The sequence below is a fragment of the Ambystoma mexicanum genome, chromosome 5p (assembly GCF_040938575.1).
Source record: "Ambystoma mexicanum isolate Mex_15411 chromosome 5p, UKY_AmexF1_1, whole genome shotgun sequence".
Taxonomy (NCBI): Eukaryota; Metazoa; Chordata; class Amphibia; order Caudata; family Ambystomatidae; genus Ambystoma; species Ambystoma mexicanum.
Window position 1 is genome coordinate 25,046,317 of NC_090930.1, and position 16,482 is coordinate 25,062,798.

Genomic DNA, 16,482 nt, shown 5'->3' on the forward strand with positions numbered 1-16,482 from the left:
ACCGAGGAACCGGAGCAGGAAGGAAAGACAAAAGGGAATAAAAATTCCCAGTGATGCTAGTGCACCCAGCCCCGACTGCGCAGAGAAAAGGACTGAAGGGAAATGCGTGGGGCGGAGCTCAGGAGAGCAGCGTTACGGCCACGTGCGGTACCCCGCGTAAAAGTAAAAGAAGGACAACAATTAGATTTTTGATGCTTTTTGACAAAAGTGCTCCAGTCCGTCCTAAAGGACGGAATGTACCACAAGTATGGAGGAAAGGGGACGGGACGTAGGAGTATGTGCAATAGAATGTTATCTACAAAGGGGCCCTCTCTGGAACCTTGTTCCTTTTTGAGAACAGTGAAGGTGGTTCCTTTGCTGGAATGTTGGCCCTGCTGAACAGACACCCCTTCAACATACCCTCATGCCAGCTCCCAATGCTTGAAACCTTTGGGTCCTCTAAAAACAAAATGAGGCAGAAATTCACGACCACATCTGCCACAGAAACCAGGTTAAACCTTTGTAATATCCGCAACATATGGCATCTACTATAAGCTCAATTTTGGCGCTGATCCCCACCCCCCACTGTGCCTTCATCTCTACTTGGTTTTCCTCCCTTCTTCTCAAAGCTAGGTGAGCGCTCAATAAATACCATAACGATAATAATTATTCTGAACTTTGAATCCTGAAATCTCTGCACCCTCCCAGATTCACTTCCGGCATCTACGCAAAATCTACACATTGTATAGTTCTGAATGCAACACATGTGCTTCTTGAAATGCCGCCTATCTGTAACCAAGTCCATCCATGAAATATGCCGCCCATGCCCATAACCCGGTGAACCACATATCCCACTATCCCCCAGCACCCAACTACACTAACCCTTACTCAATATGACGATCACTCACCCACCTCTATGCCACCTTCCTCAAACCTGAGCAGGACCACCTGCGGTTCTGCAAGTAACTCAAGATATTCCTCTTTGCTTCCGGTTTCTCTCTCCCTCTACCTTGCTGGAGATGTCCCAGACTACTCTGTGCACTGGTCACCTGGCCACCCAGTAAACTTCGGGTCCAGGCTCCTACATGTCCAGTTGCCCTTGCACTGCCTACGGGACTCCCTGAACTTATGGGCCTATATCTGCAACCCTACAATCCCCCCCGATTCTCTGCACTTCTGAGCCACTTACCGGCAGCACTTATGAGCTACCTGCACTCTCCCCCTTGTGCCTGTCCCCGGCAAGTCTGCCCCTCCATCCGCCCCGCAATTGTGCGATCTGAATTACACAAGGCCTAGTAAGATTGTTGTTTTTCTTCTCCCTCTGTCCTCCCTTCCCTTTTTTTGTCACGCCTAGAAACAGTTTTGTACAGGCACGTTATTAAATTACCTCATATCAGAATACATAAAAGATAAAAACCTCAGGCTGCACGCAGCCCCGTTCCTCGCTCAGTTCAGTCACCTCTAGAAAGCCTGCCGGCTTCCGTGCAGCACGAACAGGAAGCGGAGGGCTTCAGATGCAACACCCAAAACACTTGGATGTGCGCAGGGTGCAGGCACGCCCCCTCCACCAAAAATGCGATACCACAGCCTGCATCCGCAAATGGCCTTGCAAGACTGGAGAAGAAAAACTGCCCTGGCTTTCACAGGTCATTGGACACGCGTGGCTGGGATACAAACTGTCAAAGATAAACCACATTTCCTGTTGACAGTTTAAGTCAGCCCAGGAGCGATCCCTCAGCTGTAACAAGCAACTGAGGGAGCGCCCAAAGTTTCTACTTGGCTGGCGCAGCTCCTCCATCATGGGCAAGGGTTCTGGCAGGTTGGCATCCCCTCGTCCCCTATGAACGAGTTGCCTATGTGTGGCGCCTATAAAAAGCACCAATAAATATGTAAAGAAAGTAAATGTAATATTTACAGACAAATTATGTAGTGATTGAATGAAACATTTAATTCAGAATGGAAGTGCTTACCCTGTAGCAATGACTGTATTTTTTGCTCTGAAGCGGTGAATAGAGCCATCTTCCATGCAGAGCGCAATCACACCACAACACGCGCCATTCTCCATCAGCAGATCGAGAGCAAAGTACTCCACAAAATAGCTGGTGTCGTATCTCAGAGACTGATAAAAGAAGAAGAAAATAAAATCATAAATATCACATGACTGGAGGTCTTTTCTTCTAGAGCCCTCGTAACTATGCCAGCTTAGAAGGGTTCAGGAGTCGATTTAGAGGTACCACAGCTCAGAGAATGGATGCACTTGTCACAGGCAGCACTGGCTGTACAGAGGCTTGAATTCCTGTAGGTGCAGCACATTCATTCTGAAATTGCATTATTCATAGAAATGAGCACAGAAGGACACGACGACACAAATAATTCCTGAAGCGTTATGGTTACTAAGTTCCCAGAGTGTTTTCCTTCTGTTAAGGCAGTTATTGGAACGCCCTGTGTGGACGGTGCAACAACCACTGACATGGGTGCTGACACCTCGCAAGAAAGGGAAGCCAAACCTCTAAAAGTGTAGGTCACATGGTGGGAGCGACACAGCTTAATTCTCAGGTAGGGGTAGCAGGTACAATTAGGCCACACACTTGGCTCTAGAAAAAACACTAAATCGACATATAAGAAAATATATACTTTAAGTCACACATAACTATCAGGTCAAAAAAGTGCTTTGGGATAATACAAGGTAGACTTGCCATGCACTTGCGTGATCTGAATGACACCTGGCCTAGTAGGATCGTCGTCTGTCCTCCCTTTGTTCCCCTCCCTTGCCTCGTCGCGCCTTGAAACACTTGTGTATAGGCGCGTTATAAATAAATAAAACAAAAATCTAGCAAGCAGATTATAAAACCAGTCATGCCTATACAGGGACGCTCCTAACCTCCTTGTCTATTATGGGGGCCCACTAGCACCGGGACACATGCAACATAACAAACAAGGGGGAAGGGAGTCAAAGAGGACAGGGCATGAAACTGAGGGAAGCTGGGAGTTATTTAGTTAGATTGATACCAAACGGTACCAGGATCTACGTTTGGCTCCACAGGCCAACTGATGCTATACAAAAACACCTATGTGAATTTAACTCTTTGTTAAGCACAATCTTTAAATATTAGTACACATCTATACCACATTATAGCAGATGGGTTCATAAACAATGGACAAAATTATAGATTTGCAATTTATGCGAACTTTGATTTGAAGAATGCTATGCACCAATTCCTTGTTCCCCAGTGGTAGCTCCTGGTCACATGTTAATTCTCGATACCTGGCAGCTGCTTTTAGTTCCTACTTATCCAATCTTTATTTCGATTCTTGGAAAACCACAACTTCTAACTAGAAAGTAAACCCTTGATGGGCCTGTACAATTGTGTACTGTTAGGACAGTTTTTAGTAAAACCATTCAACTGAGGCAGTACAAGACTCCACTCTTAGTATAAGGCTTAGTATTCATGGTAGCGTAGACAGAGCATCCAGGCCTATCTTAGGTGGGGGGAGAGCCAGCTGTAGAATCAGTACAAATGAAATTGTAATACAAATGGTCCAAAGAAACACTGAAACACTATGTATTGTAAGAATAAATGGTTTATTTATTTATTTTAAACTTCTCTTTATTGGCAAGAAGCAGTAGCAAGTGGATCACATATTACATCAACAAAAGCATATTGCACATACAAGGGTATGGACAGACATACCCTGTTACCCTGAGGGGAGGATAACAGTTCCAGATCAGCCTTAGCGTTCAGGTAACTACAAAACTCAGTGCATATGTTTTTAGGGCGAGCATTCACAGGCAATGTGTTGATATAGTCCTCCTCACACACCTGTGCCCAAGTGAGAGCCTTAAGCCACATTTCTAGTGTAGGGGGGCGGGGGGAAATCGCCGCTTCCAGCACTGCAGTATGCATCTTTTGGCCACTATGGCTCCCATGTTCAAGAATTTTACAACCCGTCTATAGCCCCCTCACCCTCCCACCTCCCAAACAACACCGCCAAGGGTTCAGGATCTATCCGGAATCCCACCATTTCCGAGAGGGCCTCTAGCACAGCTTCCCAGAACGGGGCCAACGCCCTGCAGGCCCAAAACATGTGTGCGTGATCCGCCTCGCTGGATTTGCATCTCTGACAAACATGGGATTGATCCCGTGCGAACCTCCCGACCGCTTGAGTAGTGTAGTACAAACGATTAAGGAGTTTGAACTGTATACATCTAAATCTTGAGTTGAGGGAAACCTTACGCGTGTGCGCACACATCTTCACCCAAATCTTGTCAGCGATTACCAACCCCAGTTCCTGGCTCCAAGCGTCGCAAACCTTGCAAGATGGTTCTGCAGAGCGCTCAGCCAACATTTTATAAAGTGCGGATATCATGCCCCTACCCCCCGTTGAATTAGCAATGTATCAAATTTCGGTGGACTCTGGGGGTTCGTCCGGGTGTGAGGGCCACATGTCCTGCACAGCCGCTCTGAGCCTAAAGTATTGCAGCAACTCCAGTGGTGAGCCCGAGTGTCCTGGCCTCCATGCGAGGTGATGAATTTCCCCTTGGGGAACAGGTCAGAGAGCGCCCGATACCCCAATGTAACGCTCACCTGATTCCCGCAGAGGCGCCGGTCTTGACTGGGTGAATGCCGTATCTTCAAAGGTGATGTGTAACACACGGTTGGCTCTTTGGGCTGGACCTCTGTGCACTGTATGTCTGACTCGAAGAGTAAGATGTCTGCAGATAGAAAATATGGGATTAATGAACTGGGGTTATTGGGTGCCTCTCTCCTCTTCCCTTTCTCTTCTCCTGTAGAACCCCAAAGGTTAATGCCCTCACCTTAGGTAAGTGAACGCCGAGCTCTCCATCTGCCTCGGGGCAGGGTGCCGTAACCAGTTCCTTCACTGGATAAGGGTGCAGGCCTCTTGACCTCAGAGGACTGCTGTCCGTCGTTAACTGCACGAACGGTAAGTTCTGGGCGCTTCAAATGTCTTAAAAGTCTTTTGTAATGATATCTCTTGTTTTGCAGAGTTCCGGCGATGGCGGGCTGATGGGAGTTGAGGATCGAACCCGCGTGAGGAATAGAAGCGCCTGGAAGCACGTAGGTAAGCGCTTGTAGCCTGCTTCACGATGCGCACTAACTGTCCCTTTTATCTTGCAGGTACAAGTTCGGAGCTTTAGAGAAGCTGAAGGGTGCTGGAATACCCACTGGATTCGGCGTGGGAAGGAGTAATGGCACGTGAGTAATAAAGTTGCCCAATGTCTTTAAACGCACCTTCTTTTGTCTTTCAGATGCGGGATGCAGCGCCGAAGGCCTCCGGAGCGTGCGAAGAGCTGGTAAGCTTTTGTCTTTCAGATGCCGGAATGCAGTGCGAAGACCTCCGGAACATGCGAAGAGTAGGTAAGCCTTTGTCTTTCAGATGCCGGAATGCAGCGCGAGGCGTTGGTGACAGCCGATGGACCAGGTAAGAGATGCGCTGCCACTGAAGACCGTAGTGCTAACCTGTTCTTTCTTTGTCTTTACAGGTGCTGCTGAAGACTGGATTCCAGGATGGTAAGCCTTTGTTTCCTTAGGCCCAGGATCAGAAGCAGAAGACACGATGAGCGTTCTGCTGCAGAGAATGCAGAATAACACAAAGCAAGATTCATCCATCGGGTGTGGTTTAAATAGCCTCCTGTAGTGCTTAGGTTTCTCCTTCCACAGCCACGCCTAGGTAAGAAAAGAGTTCCTGCTTTCCAGAAGAGTTCCAGTGTTCTGAACCTAGGGAGTGGCTCCTGCCCCACCCAACAGGAAAAGTAGTCCCAAACAGAAGAGGATCCGGGGTTCAACTGGCAGGTAAGTAAGCAGCATGGTCTGCTGCAGGTAAGTCCACCCAAGCATTATGAGCCCGGCGCTTCCAGCCCTGGGACTGGGCATCTTTATGAGCCTGGTGCCACTGGCGCCAGGACAGGGTCCAAAAGGTCCCAATTGGGACTGGCTGGCACTCGGAACCGGGGTTATGGGTCTGCTTCCAAGGGAGTCGGGCAAGTCCTGATCTTTTGGAAGCAGAGATCATGACAGCACCCCCCCTCAAGGCCCCTCCCAAACCGGGCTTCTCCGGGGGTTTGGGCTTGTTAGGAAATGTTCGATGAAATCTTTTGATTAGACGAGGCGCGTGGACATATTCTGCAGGTTCCCAGGATCTTTCTTGGGGACCGTAGCCTTTCCAGTCAATCAGGTAAAATAGTTTAGATTTGGAGATCTTGGAATCCAGGATGCTTTTGACTTCAAACTCGAGTTCTCCATCAACTAGAATAGGTTTTGGAGATGTAGTTAGTCGGGTTTGAGGTTGCACGGGTTTTAATAGAGAGACGTGGAAGACCGGATGTATCTTCATGTGAGGGGGCAAGTCCAACTTGACCGCTACTGGATTTACTATGGTAGTGATGGAATAGGGACCAAGGTATCTTGGGTTGAATGTGCGTGGTCCTTTTAGAGGTAGATATTTCGTGGATAACCAGACTTGATCTCCTACTTGATATTGGGGGGCTTCCTTCCGATGTTGGTCTGCTCCTTTCTTGTATTGTTCTTTAGCCCTTTGAAGGTGACAAACGGCTTCCTTAAAGGCTTGGGTGATTGTAGAATGCAGGTGGTCTACTGCTGGTGTTCCAAGATCTTGGAGTGGATCCAACTCCGAGGTTCGAGGGTGACTACCGTATAAAAGAAAAAACGGGGTCTTCCCAGTTCCCGAGTGGACAGAGTTATTGTAGGCATATTCGGCTATCCAAAGGATATCTTTCCAAGTTTTTTCAGTTTGTTGTAGCATGCAGCGCAAATACTGTTCCAGAGTTTGATTGGTCCTATCGGTTTGTCCGTCGGTTTGAGGGTGGTGGCTGGTCGAAAGTCTCACATCAATTTGAGCCAACCGACAGCAACTTCGCCAAAAATGAGAAATAAATTGACTACCTCGATCCGAAATTAGAACTGAAGGAAAACCGTGCAGTCGGACGATATTTTCGAGAAATTCTCGAGCCAGAGTTGCTGCTGTTGGTAAGCCTTTGAGTGGAATGAAATGCGCCATCTTGGAGAATAGGTCCACGGTTACTAGGATCGTATTGTATCCGGAGCATGGAGGTAGATCGGTGATGAAGTCCATAGAAAGCGTATGCCAAGGGCGAGGCGGGATGTCAACAGGGCGTAAGAGGCCGGCTGGTTTTTCCTTTTGACTCTTGTTTTGGGCGCATACTCCACAGGACATTATAAAGTCTCTGGTATCTTTTTTCCAAGACGGCCACCAGAAGTAGCGCTTGATCTTTTCCGAGGTCTTGGTCATACCGGGATGTCCTTCCATTAAAGAATCGTGATAACAAGACATTACCTTTTTCTGTAAATCTGTGCTGGGCAGGTATAACCGTTCTTGGAAATATAATAGGTTGTCCTTCACCGTAAAGTCCTTTTCCTGCAGATGCCAATTCTGTATGTCTGCTGGAGTTACCAGTAGCCTGGCTTTACCCTTAACTTCCTCTATGGATTGTGTGGCGATTACACCTAGAATTCTTTGTTCGGGAATGATAGGTACAGGTTTAGGATTGATCAAATGTTCTTCCACTCCCATCCGAGAAAGGGCATCAGCTTTACCGATTTTTGTACCAGGTCGATAGGTAATTATGAAGTCAAACTCGGCAAAGAATAGTGCCCAACGGAGTTGCCTAGAGGATTGAGCTTTTGCGGTTTTCAAATATTGCAGGTTTCGGTGATCTGTAATCACAGTAACAGTGTGTCGGGCCCCCAGAAGATAATGCCGCCAAGCCTTAAAGGCGGACTTGATAGCTAGAAGTTCCTTATCAGTAATAGTGTAATTGATTTCAGGAGGCGAGAATTTGCAGGACCAAAATGCCACGGGATGCAACTGATTGGTTACTGGGTCCTTTTGTGATAGAACTGCCCCCATGGCAAGGCTCGAAGCATCAGTTTCAACGATGTAGGGGAGTTCTGGGCGAGGATGTTTTAAGATCGGTGCAGAGATAAATCTAGTCTTCAAATTCTGGAAAGCTTGTTCCGCCTCGGTAGACCATTCAAAACGTTTGTTTTTCTTTAACAAGGCGGTGATGGGCTGGACTATTCGAGAGAATTCGGGGATAAACCTGCGGCAAAAGTTAGCGAAGCCTAACATGCTTTGAACACCTTTTACGGAGGATGGCGATGGCCATTTGAGAATTGCATCGACCTTCTTTGAATCCCACGCACTCCGCTAGGTGATAATATGAATCCCAAGAATTCAATTTCAGTCACGTTGAAAACACATTTTTCCAACTTAGCGAAAAGTTTGCGTTGACGCAATCTCTCGAGGACCATTTTCACGTGTTTCCGATGTTCAGTTTCCGATGAAGAATAAACGAGGATGTCGTCAATGTAAACAACAACACACACATCTATGAGCTCTCCGAGGACATCGTTCATAAAATATTGAAAGGCGGCCGGGGCATCGCAAAGTCCGAAGGGCATGACCTGATATTCAAATAGCCCATACTTGGTGCGGAAGGCCGTCTTCCATTCATCGCCCTCTTTTACTCGTACCAAGTGGTAGGCTCCTCTAAGATCCAGCTTTGTATATATGCATGCTTTTCTGACTTGGTCCAGGAGTTCAGGGATCAAAGGTAACGGATATCTATTCTTAACGGTGATCTGGTTCAGGGCGCGATAATCTATACAAGTTCTAAGGTCCCCTTCTTTTTTTGGAACGAAGAACAAAGCTGAGAAAGCAGGGGACTTGGAAGGACGAATAAACCCATTCGCTAGGTATTGATCCAGGTATTGTCGGAGGTGAAGATTCTCAGGCTCGGTGAGGGCATAAATTCTACTACAAGGAGGAGTAGATCCAGGTATCAGGTCTATCTGGCAGTCATAAGACCTATGAGGAGGTAGAGAGTTAGCCTGATCCTTCCGGAAAACATCTTGGAATTCTAGGTATTCAGGAGGTAACTGGGGAGCCTCCGAGGAAATTGCTGCCAGTGCAACACCAGGTCGAGGGTGACAAGTAGAGACACATTCTGGAAACTGAACCGTTCTTGCTCGCCAATCGATCTGAGGATTGTGCTTCTCTAACCAAGGAATTCCTAGAATAATCTGGAACTGAGGGGCCTTGATCACATCGAACACGATCTTCTCATGGTGTCCATCTTGACTTACTAGCGTCACTTCTTGGGTGGTATGCGTTACTGGTCCGGAGGCTATCTCCGTACCATCCACCGTAGTAATGACGTCCTTTACAGCCTTTGGACAAAGAGTCAGATTCATTCTCAAAACCATTTCATGATCCACATAATTGCCAATGGCACCCCTGTTGACGTAAGCTTCAATCGCATGTAATCGATCCGGATGTTCAGGGCTAATGAGGACCATAGGTATCACGAAATGCGAGGTCACGGAACTGGTTTTAACGCTTGGCAAGAGGACCTCTATTCTTGTCGGGCGAGGTCGTTTCCCTGCTCAGAGTTTGTGACCCTGGTAACTGCAGCTCCTACTGCCTTCTTGGCTGGTTTCACCGGACAGTCTCGAAGAAAGTGCCCCGAGTTTCCGCAATAGAGGCATAATTGCAGCTGTTTTCTCCTTTCCCGCTCCTTTTGTGTTAGTGGTCCTTTCAGGCCCCCTATTTGCATGGGTTCCCCGGAGTCTACTCCTTTGGTAGGAGTTGGTGGTTTGGAAAATACTCGAGCATCAAACTTGGAACGATCGACCTTCCTGTTCTGCAGTCTGTGGTCAATTTGAACGACTAAGTCAATATAGTCCAAACAGTCTTGCGGGGGATTCACTACTTGGGCTAACACATCTTTGAGCTCTCCACGTAGACCTCTATAAAACAGCGTAATCCTTTTGTCCTCAGGCCATCGAGTTTCCACTATCAGTCTGTTGAAAGACGCAATATAAGCCAAAAGGTCTTGATTACCCTGTCGCAATGAAAGGAGCTCATTGTCCAAGGCCTGCCCCTGTGAATGTCTTGCAAACAGTTTTTCCATACTGAGCTGAAAAGCTTGAAAATCATGGAGAACCGGATCATCTTGATTAACTAGAGGGATCGACCAGTCTGCCGCATTGCCACTAAGGTACGAAAGCACGAAAGCTACCTTAGCTTGATCAGTTGGAAAGGCTGCTGGCCGGCATAAGAAGTGCAACCGGCACTGATTAATGAATACTGCAAACCTCTTTGGGTCACCAGAAAATCGTTCGGGCGGTAGGTTGATCTGCACTGGGTTCGTAGAGGATGTTGAAGGAAGATTTGCCCCTGATGCGGGTAACGGAGTTTGTCCGTCTTGTGACTGTAGCAATTGTCTAGCGAGATCGTCTGTTCGCTCCTTGGAAATAATCAGTTCCCTTCTTAGAGCATTCGTTTCCTGACGGGCTGCATGCACTTCTGCTCTTAGTTCCCCAAGTAACTGGGCTAGTTGGTCGGTATCCGAGGTTTCCATAGCGCCTGGGTGGGAGTTTTGCGGTAGGCTTTGTGTTCTGTAACGCTCACCTGATTCCCGCAGAGGCGCCGGTCTTGACTGGGTGAATGCCGTATCTTCAAAGGTGATGTGTAACACACGGTTGGCTCTTTGGGCTGGACCTCTGTGCACTGTATGTGTGACTCGAAGAGTAAGATGTCTGCAGATAGAAAATATGGGATTAATGAACTGGGGTTATTGGGTGCCTCTCTCCTCTTCCCTTTCTCTTCTCCTGTAGAACCCCAAAGGTTAACGCCCTCACCTTAGGTAAGTGAACGCCGAGCTCTCCATCTGCCTCGGGGCAGGGTGCCGTAACCAGTTCCTTCACTGGATAAGGGTGCAGGCCTCTTGACCTCAGAGGACTGCTGTCCGTCGTTAACTGCACGAACGGTAAGTTATGGGCGCTTCAAATGTCTTAAAAGTCTTTTGTAATGATATCTCTTGTTTTGCAGAGTTCCGGCGATGGCGGATGGCGGGCTGATGAGAGTTGAGGATCGAACCCGCGTGAGGAATAGAAGCACCTGGAAGCACGTAGGTAAGCGCTTGTAGCCTGCTTCACGATGCGCACTAACTGTCCCTTTTATCTTGCAGGTACAAGTTCGGAGCTTTAGAGAAGCTGAAGGGTGCTGGAATACCCACTGGATTCGGCGTGGGAAGGAGTAATGGCACGTGAGTAATAAAGTTGCCCAATGTCTTTAAACGCACCTTCTTTTGTCTTTCAGATGCGGGATGCAGCGCCGAAGGCCTCCGGAGCGTGCGAAGAGCTGGTAAGCTATTGTCTTTCAGATGCCGGAATGCAGCGCGAGGCGTTGGTGACAGCCGATGGACCAGGTAAGAGATGCGCTGCCACTGAAGACCGTAGTGCTGACCTGTTCTTTCTTTGCCTTTACAGGTGCTGCTGAAGACTGGATTCCAGGATGGTAAGCCTTTGTTTCCTTAGGCCCAGGATCAGAAGCAGAAGACACGATGAGCGTTCTGCTGCAGAGAATGCAGAATAACACAAAGCAAGATTCATCCATCGGGTGTGGTTTAAATAGCCTCCTGTAGTGCTTAGGTGTCTCCTTCCACAGCCACGCCTAGGTAAGAAAAGAGTTCCTGCTTTCCAGAAGAGTTCCAGTGTTCTGAACCTAGGGAGTGGCTCCTGCCCCACCCAACAGGAAAAGTAGTCCCAAACAGAAGAGGATCCGGGGTTCAACTGGCAGGTAAGTAAGCAGCATGGTCTGCTGCAGGTAAGTCCACCCAAGCATTATGAGCCCGGCGCTTCCAGCGCTGGGACTGGGCATCTTTATGAGCCTGGTGCCACTGGCGCCAGGACAGGGTCCAAAAGGTCCCAATTGGGACTGGCTGGCACTCGGAACCGGGGTTATGGGTCTGCTTCCAAGGGAGTCGGGCAAGTCCTGATCTTTTGGAAGCAGAGATCATGACACCCAAGTCCTGCCAGTGTTGCATGAGGAGCCTATCCTGCGTGGGGGCAAGGCCTGGGAATGACCATATGGGAAGCCATTTATAGTACGGACGGAGGTTAGAATGGGGTTGCAGCATATGTCTCCATGCCCTGATAGTGGTGGACACTGGATCCGCCGGGGCGTCAGACTGGTACGAGTGGAAGAGTATCAATGACATAACATTTATCTCCTCAGTTGCCAGGATCTCGAGTTTGACATGCGGAGTTGGGTCTTGGTGTTTGTACCAATGCGTCGCGTGTTGGGCCAGTGCAGCTACCCAGTATTGTGCTATGTCCGGCGCATTGAGTCCCCCTTTCTCGTATGGTAAGGTGATATGCTGCCATTTCCTGCGAACGGCCCCAGCGTGCCACAGGAACCGGGCGAACCCGGCGTGCAAGTTTGTGAAATAGTGCTTCCCGGGCCAGAGTGGGACGTTGGTGAATATGTATAGGAGCTTTGGAACTATAATCATTTTGATTAGCGACAGTCTTCCCGCTAAGGACAGGGGGAGATTACGCCACCTCTCCATTTTTGCCTCTGCGCACTGCGCTGCGGCACTTAGTTGTCTGCCAAGAGGGAAGCCCTAGCCAGTGAGACATGGACCCCGAGATATTTGATGCCTTCTGGGGCCCACCTGAGTGGGAATTCGCATGATGGTTGGGGGGTTGCCGGTGTGAGAGGGAAGATGTCTGATTTGGTGTAGTTTATAGTGAAGCCCGAAAATGTGCCAATTTTGATGATCTTGCGGATGATTGGGTCTAAATGGACCGAGGGGTCCCTGACATTCAGAAGCACGTCATCCGCATACACAGATATATTTTCAGGTGTGTCACGAAGACGAATCCCCTTACGAGTGTGTTTGTCTCTGACACTGCTCGCAATTGGCTCGATAGCCATCGCAAATAGTAGGGGGAGAATGGGCACCCCTGGCACGTCCCTCTGTGGAGGGCAAAGGGAGCCGAGACATGGGAATTAACCAGGACTCTGGCCATTGGGTTTGTGTACAGTAGCTTGATATAGGAGAGCATGCGTGGGCCAATTCCCATCTTTTCCAGCACGGCCCACAGGTATTGCCATGACACCATGTCGAACGCCTTTTGGGCATCCAGTGTCACCACGACCGCATTAGCGTTAGGGTCAATTCTAGACATGACGTTGAAGAGGCGTTGGATATTTAAGGAGAGAGAGCGGGCAGGGACAAAGCCGCTTTGGTCTGGGTGAATAAGGTACAACATGATGGGAAGGAATCTGTTTGCAATTATCTTGGTGAAAATTTTCATGTCTGTGTTCATAAGGGAAAGAGGTCTGTAGGAGCCACATTCCTCCGGGGGCTTGCCTGGCTTTGGGAGTACAGTGATTACAGCCTCGCGCAGGGACTGGGGGAGAGTGACAAGGCGAAGGGACTTGTCCCATACTTCATGCAAGCGCGGGGCCAGTAGAGCGACATGCTCTTGATAAAATTCAGCGGTCAGGCCGTCTGGTCTGGGGGCCTTGCCTTTTGGGAGGGCGGAGATAGCCTCTGTGATTTCATCTAGCGAGATGGGAGCATCAGGCTGCTCTTTGGTGGCGGGAGATATATAGGACATGGGGATATTAACGAGGCGACGATCCAGATCCTGAGGACTGTGCTCACTCTGCGGGGCATAAAGGGTTGCATAAAAGTCGGAAAAGGCCTCCAGAATGGGTTGGTCAGCCCAGTGACGTACGCCGTCCTCGCCCCTAATGCTATCAATACGGGTTCTGCCCCCCCCTCCATCCGGGCCAGCCTGGCCAGAGTTCGACCGGGTCTTTCCCCCTCGCCATATTTGCGAGCCGCAATGGGTCGTGTGTAATATCTCATCTCCCTGAGGGCATGCGCCTCGAAGCTCTCCAATTCCGCCTGTATCTGTGCCAACTTGGGTGGGAGGGAGCAGAGGAGTATTCACGCTCTAGTTCCTTGAGTTTCGATTCAGATCCTTGTAGATGGTTCCTGATGTCTTTCAGGACCCCTGCTTCCCTAGAAATACACATCCCTCTGATGTACACCTTGAAAGCCTCCCACCGAACCCCGTCTGTTGTGTCATGACGTTTATTGGTGTCAAAGAAGGTGTTGATGTCCGCAAGGATGTCGGCCTTGAAAACGATGTCATGTAGTGCCTCAGATTTGAAGCGCCAGCCAGAGTGGCGCGGTAGTGTGTGTTGTAGGGTAATATCGAGTGTCACTGGGGAGTGATCTGAGAGTGTGTGTGGTAAGATCTGCATTCTGAGATTCCTCCCCATCCACCCGGCTGACAGGAGAAGGAGATCGATTCTGGAATGGCTGTCGTGTACAGAGGAGTAAAACGTGTATTCCCTAGCTATTGGGTTGGGTGCTCGCCAGACATCTATTAGGCCAGGAGCTGACGAGCGGCTCTAGACAGTGTCCTGTGTGCAGTGCCCGATCTGTCTAGCTCAGTGTTCAGAATGAGGTTCATGTCCCCCCCACCCCCAGATAACCGGGGTCCCTATGTATCTCGAAAGAAGGGTATTGATATCATCGATGAAGTCGGGGGTGTCTATACTCGGGGCATAAGTGTTGACCAGTAGGCATTCCGCGTTAGCCAACAGGCAGTGGAGGATCACATATCTACCCTCTCGATCTATGTGGCTAGTACGTAAGGAAAACTCCACTGATTTGTGAATTAAGGTTAGCACTCCCCTGGATTGAGAGGAGTACACCGTGTAGAATTTATTGGCTCCCCATGCCGGCGCCAGGGAGGCGGAAAGGTGCGCAAGTGCATGGGTTTCCTGCAACAGAAGAATATTGACCCCATGTCTCTGGGCGTATGCAGTTATCCTACGAGTCTTGGTGAAATTACTGAGCCCCCGCACATTCCATGATATTAGCCTAATAGCCATGTTACAAGCTTAGGGAACATCCCAGCATCGCGTAGCATTGATTGTTGACCATGTAGTAATCTTCGATGCAGGGCCACCATCTTCTACCCTCCAAGCCACACGCTCTTTGCCATTTTTACAATAAGATCCCTCAACATTACCACCTCCCGCCCTCACTGCCCTCCCCAACCAAGCAGTGAATAAGACCCCACCCCAATACCCCAACTGGGGCGCGTACAACGGCCGTAACATGCCAAACTCGGCATTGCAGCTGCAACGGGGGTCGCTGTTGCCGTAAACCCAACTTGAATGCGAAATTGGTGCAGCACACCGTGTACTATGCATCAGTAACAATTAGTACATTACAGGGAGCTTTAACAATAGGTTACACTTAGCAAAGGATATAGATGATGCGAGATTCATAAGTACCACAAAGGAAGCGTAAACGGCGCGCTCAAGTAGCGCCCATCGCGGCCGACGTGTATTGGTCAATGTTCACCTCTCCAGTCACCCGCTGCTGGCTCCTCGAGCGGGTCAGGGAGAGGAATGTGGGCTTCGATGAATTTCACTGCCTCCTCGGGTACCGTGAAGAAGTACAACTTGTTGCGATGAGTAAGCTTCAGGCGTGCGGGAAATAGCATGGCATACTCGATTTTCCTCTCTCGGAGCAGTTTTTTCACGCCGTTGAACTGCCTACGCTCCATTTGCACACCCATGGAAAAGTCTGGGAAAACTCTAATGGTTTGGGATCCAAATTTCAGTTCCCCTTTCTCCCGGGCCAAACGTAGTATGTGGTCTCTGTCCCGAAAGCTCAGAACCTTGGCAATGATCGGCCTGGGGAAGTCTCCCGGTTTGGGACGTGGGGCAAGCGCCCGATGGGCGCGTTCAATCGTGAAGAACGGGAGAGTTGGGGGTTGCCCAGGAGTTCTCTCAGTAGATTCTCAACTGCCTGCTCCATCTTACCCTTTAGTGCGGACTCCGGGACCCCCACGATACAGAGATTATTCCGGCGTGACCTGGATTCCAGGTCGTCACATTTTGCCTTGACTTGCCTCATATCCAGGACCAGTTCAGAAACAATGTTTTGAAGAGTGTACACGCCATCCTCGGTGGCCTCAATACGTGTCTCGGCCTCCGCCAGTTTGGTGCCGTGCTGGTCCAATTTGGCTCGCGTAGAAGCAACACTTGCATTTATGTCGTCCAATTTTTCGTGAAATGAGGCAAAGTTTTTTGCCATAGTTTCCATCAGGGTGGTGAGGTCAGGCTGCGGGAATCCGGATGGTGGGTCAGAGTCGTTCCGGCTCGGAGGTGACTTCCCCCGCTCCTGTCTGGGGAGCGACTTAGCGTATTTGTCCATTGGTCCCGCTATGTCGGTTCCGCGTGATTTACTTGACATGCTACGGGAGTGCAATGAAGCACCACGGGGCAGCTCCTGCCAATTGTTAGGACCGTAATCTTTGGGCCCCTTGGGTGCAGTAGTATCGGGACAGGCAGGGGAGTCCCACCCCTCTGCCAGCAGGAGTCTAAATTCAGTGTACGGGTAGTGCTGAACTGCTCACCGGGCGACACCGTTCCAGTGCAGGATCACAGGTTCAGGTAGTTACAGCGGCAGAGAAGGCTCAGACGGAGGCTCAGACATAGGCCGCAACTCCGGCACTACGCGTGGGCGGCCCAATGTAATCGGGGTAGCCCCCAGGGGCGGCGGGTCCGCAGCGGTAGGGCTGGGTCCCCAGCAGTTCAGTTTATCGCCCCAGGGCTACA

General features: G+C 49.5%; 1 protein-coding gene across 1 annotated transcript in view; it reads right to left on the reverse strand.

The window, feature by feature from the left end:
- Positions 1–16,482, reverse strand: part of SDHA (succinate dehydrogenase complex flavoprotein subunit A) — a 473,685-nt gene that overhangs the window by 313,997 nt on the left and 143,206 nt on the right. The window contains exon 6 of the mRNA XM_069612357.1: positions 1,950–2,098. Coding sequence (XP_069468458.1) covers positions 1,950–2,098 — 149 coding nt within the window. The remainder of the gene's footprint in view (positions 1–1,949; positions 2,099–16,482) is intronic.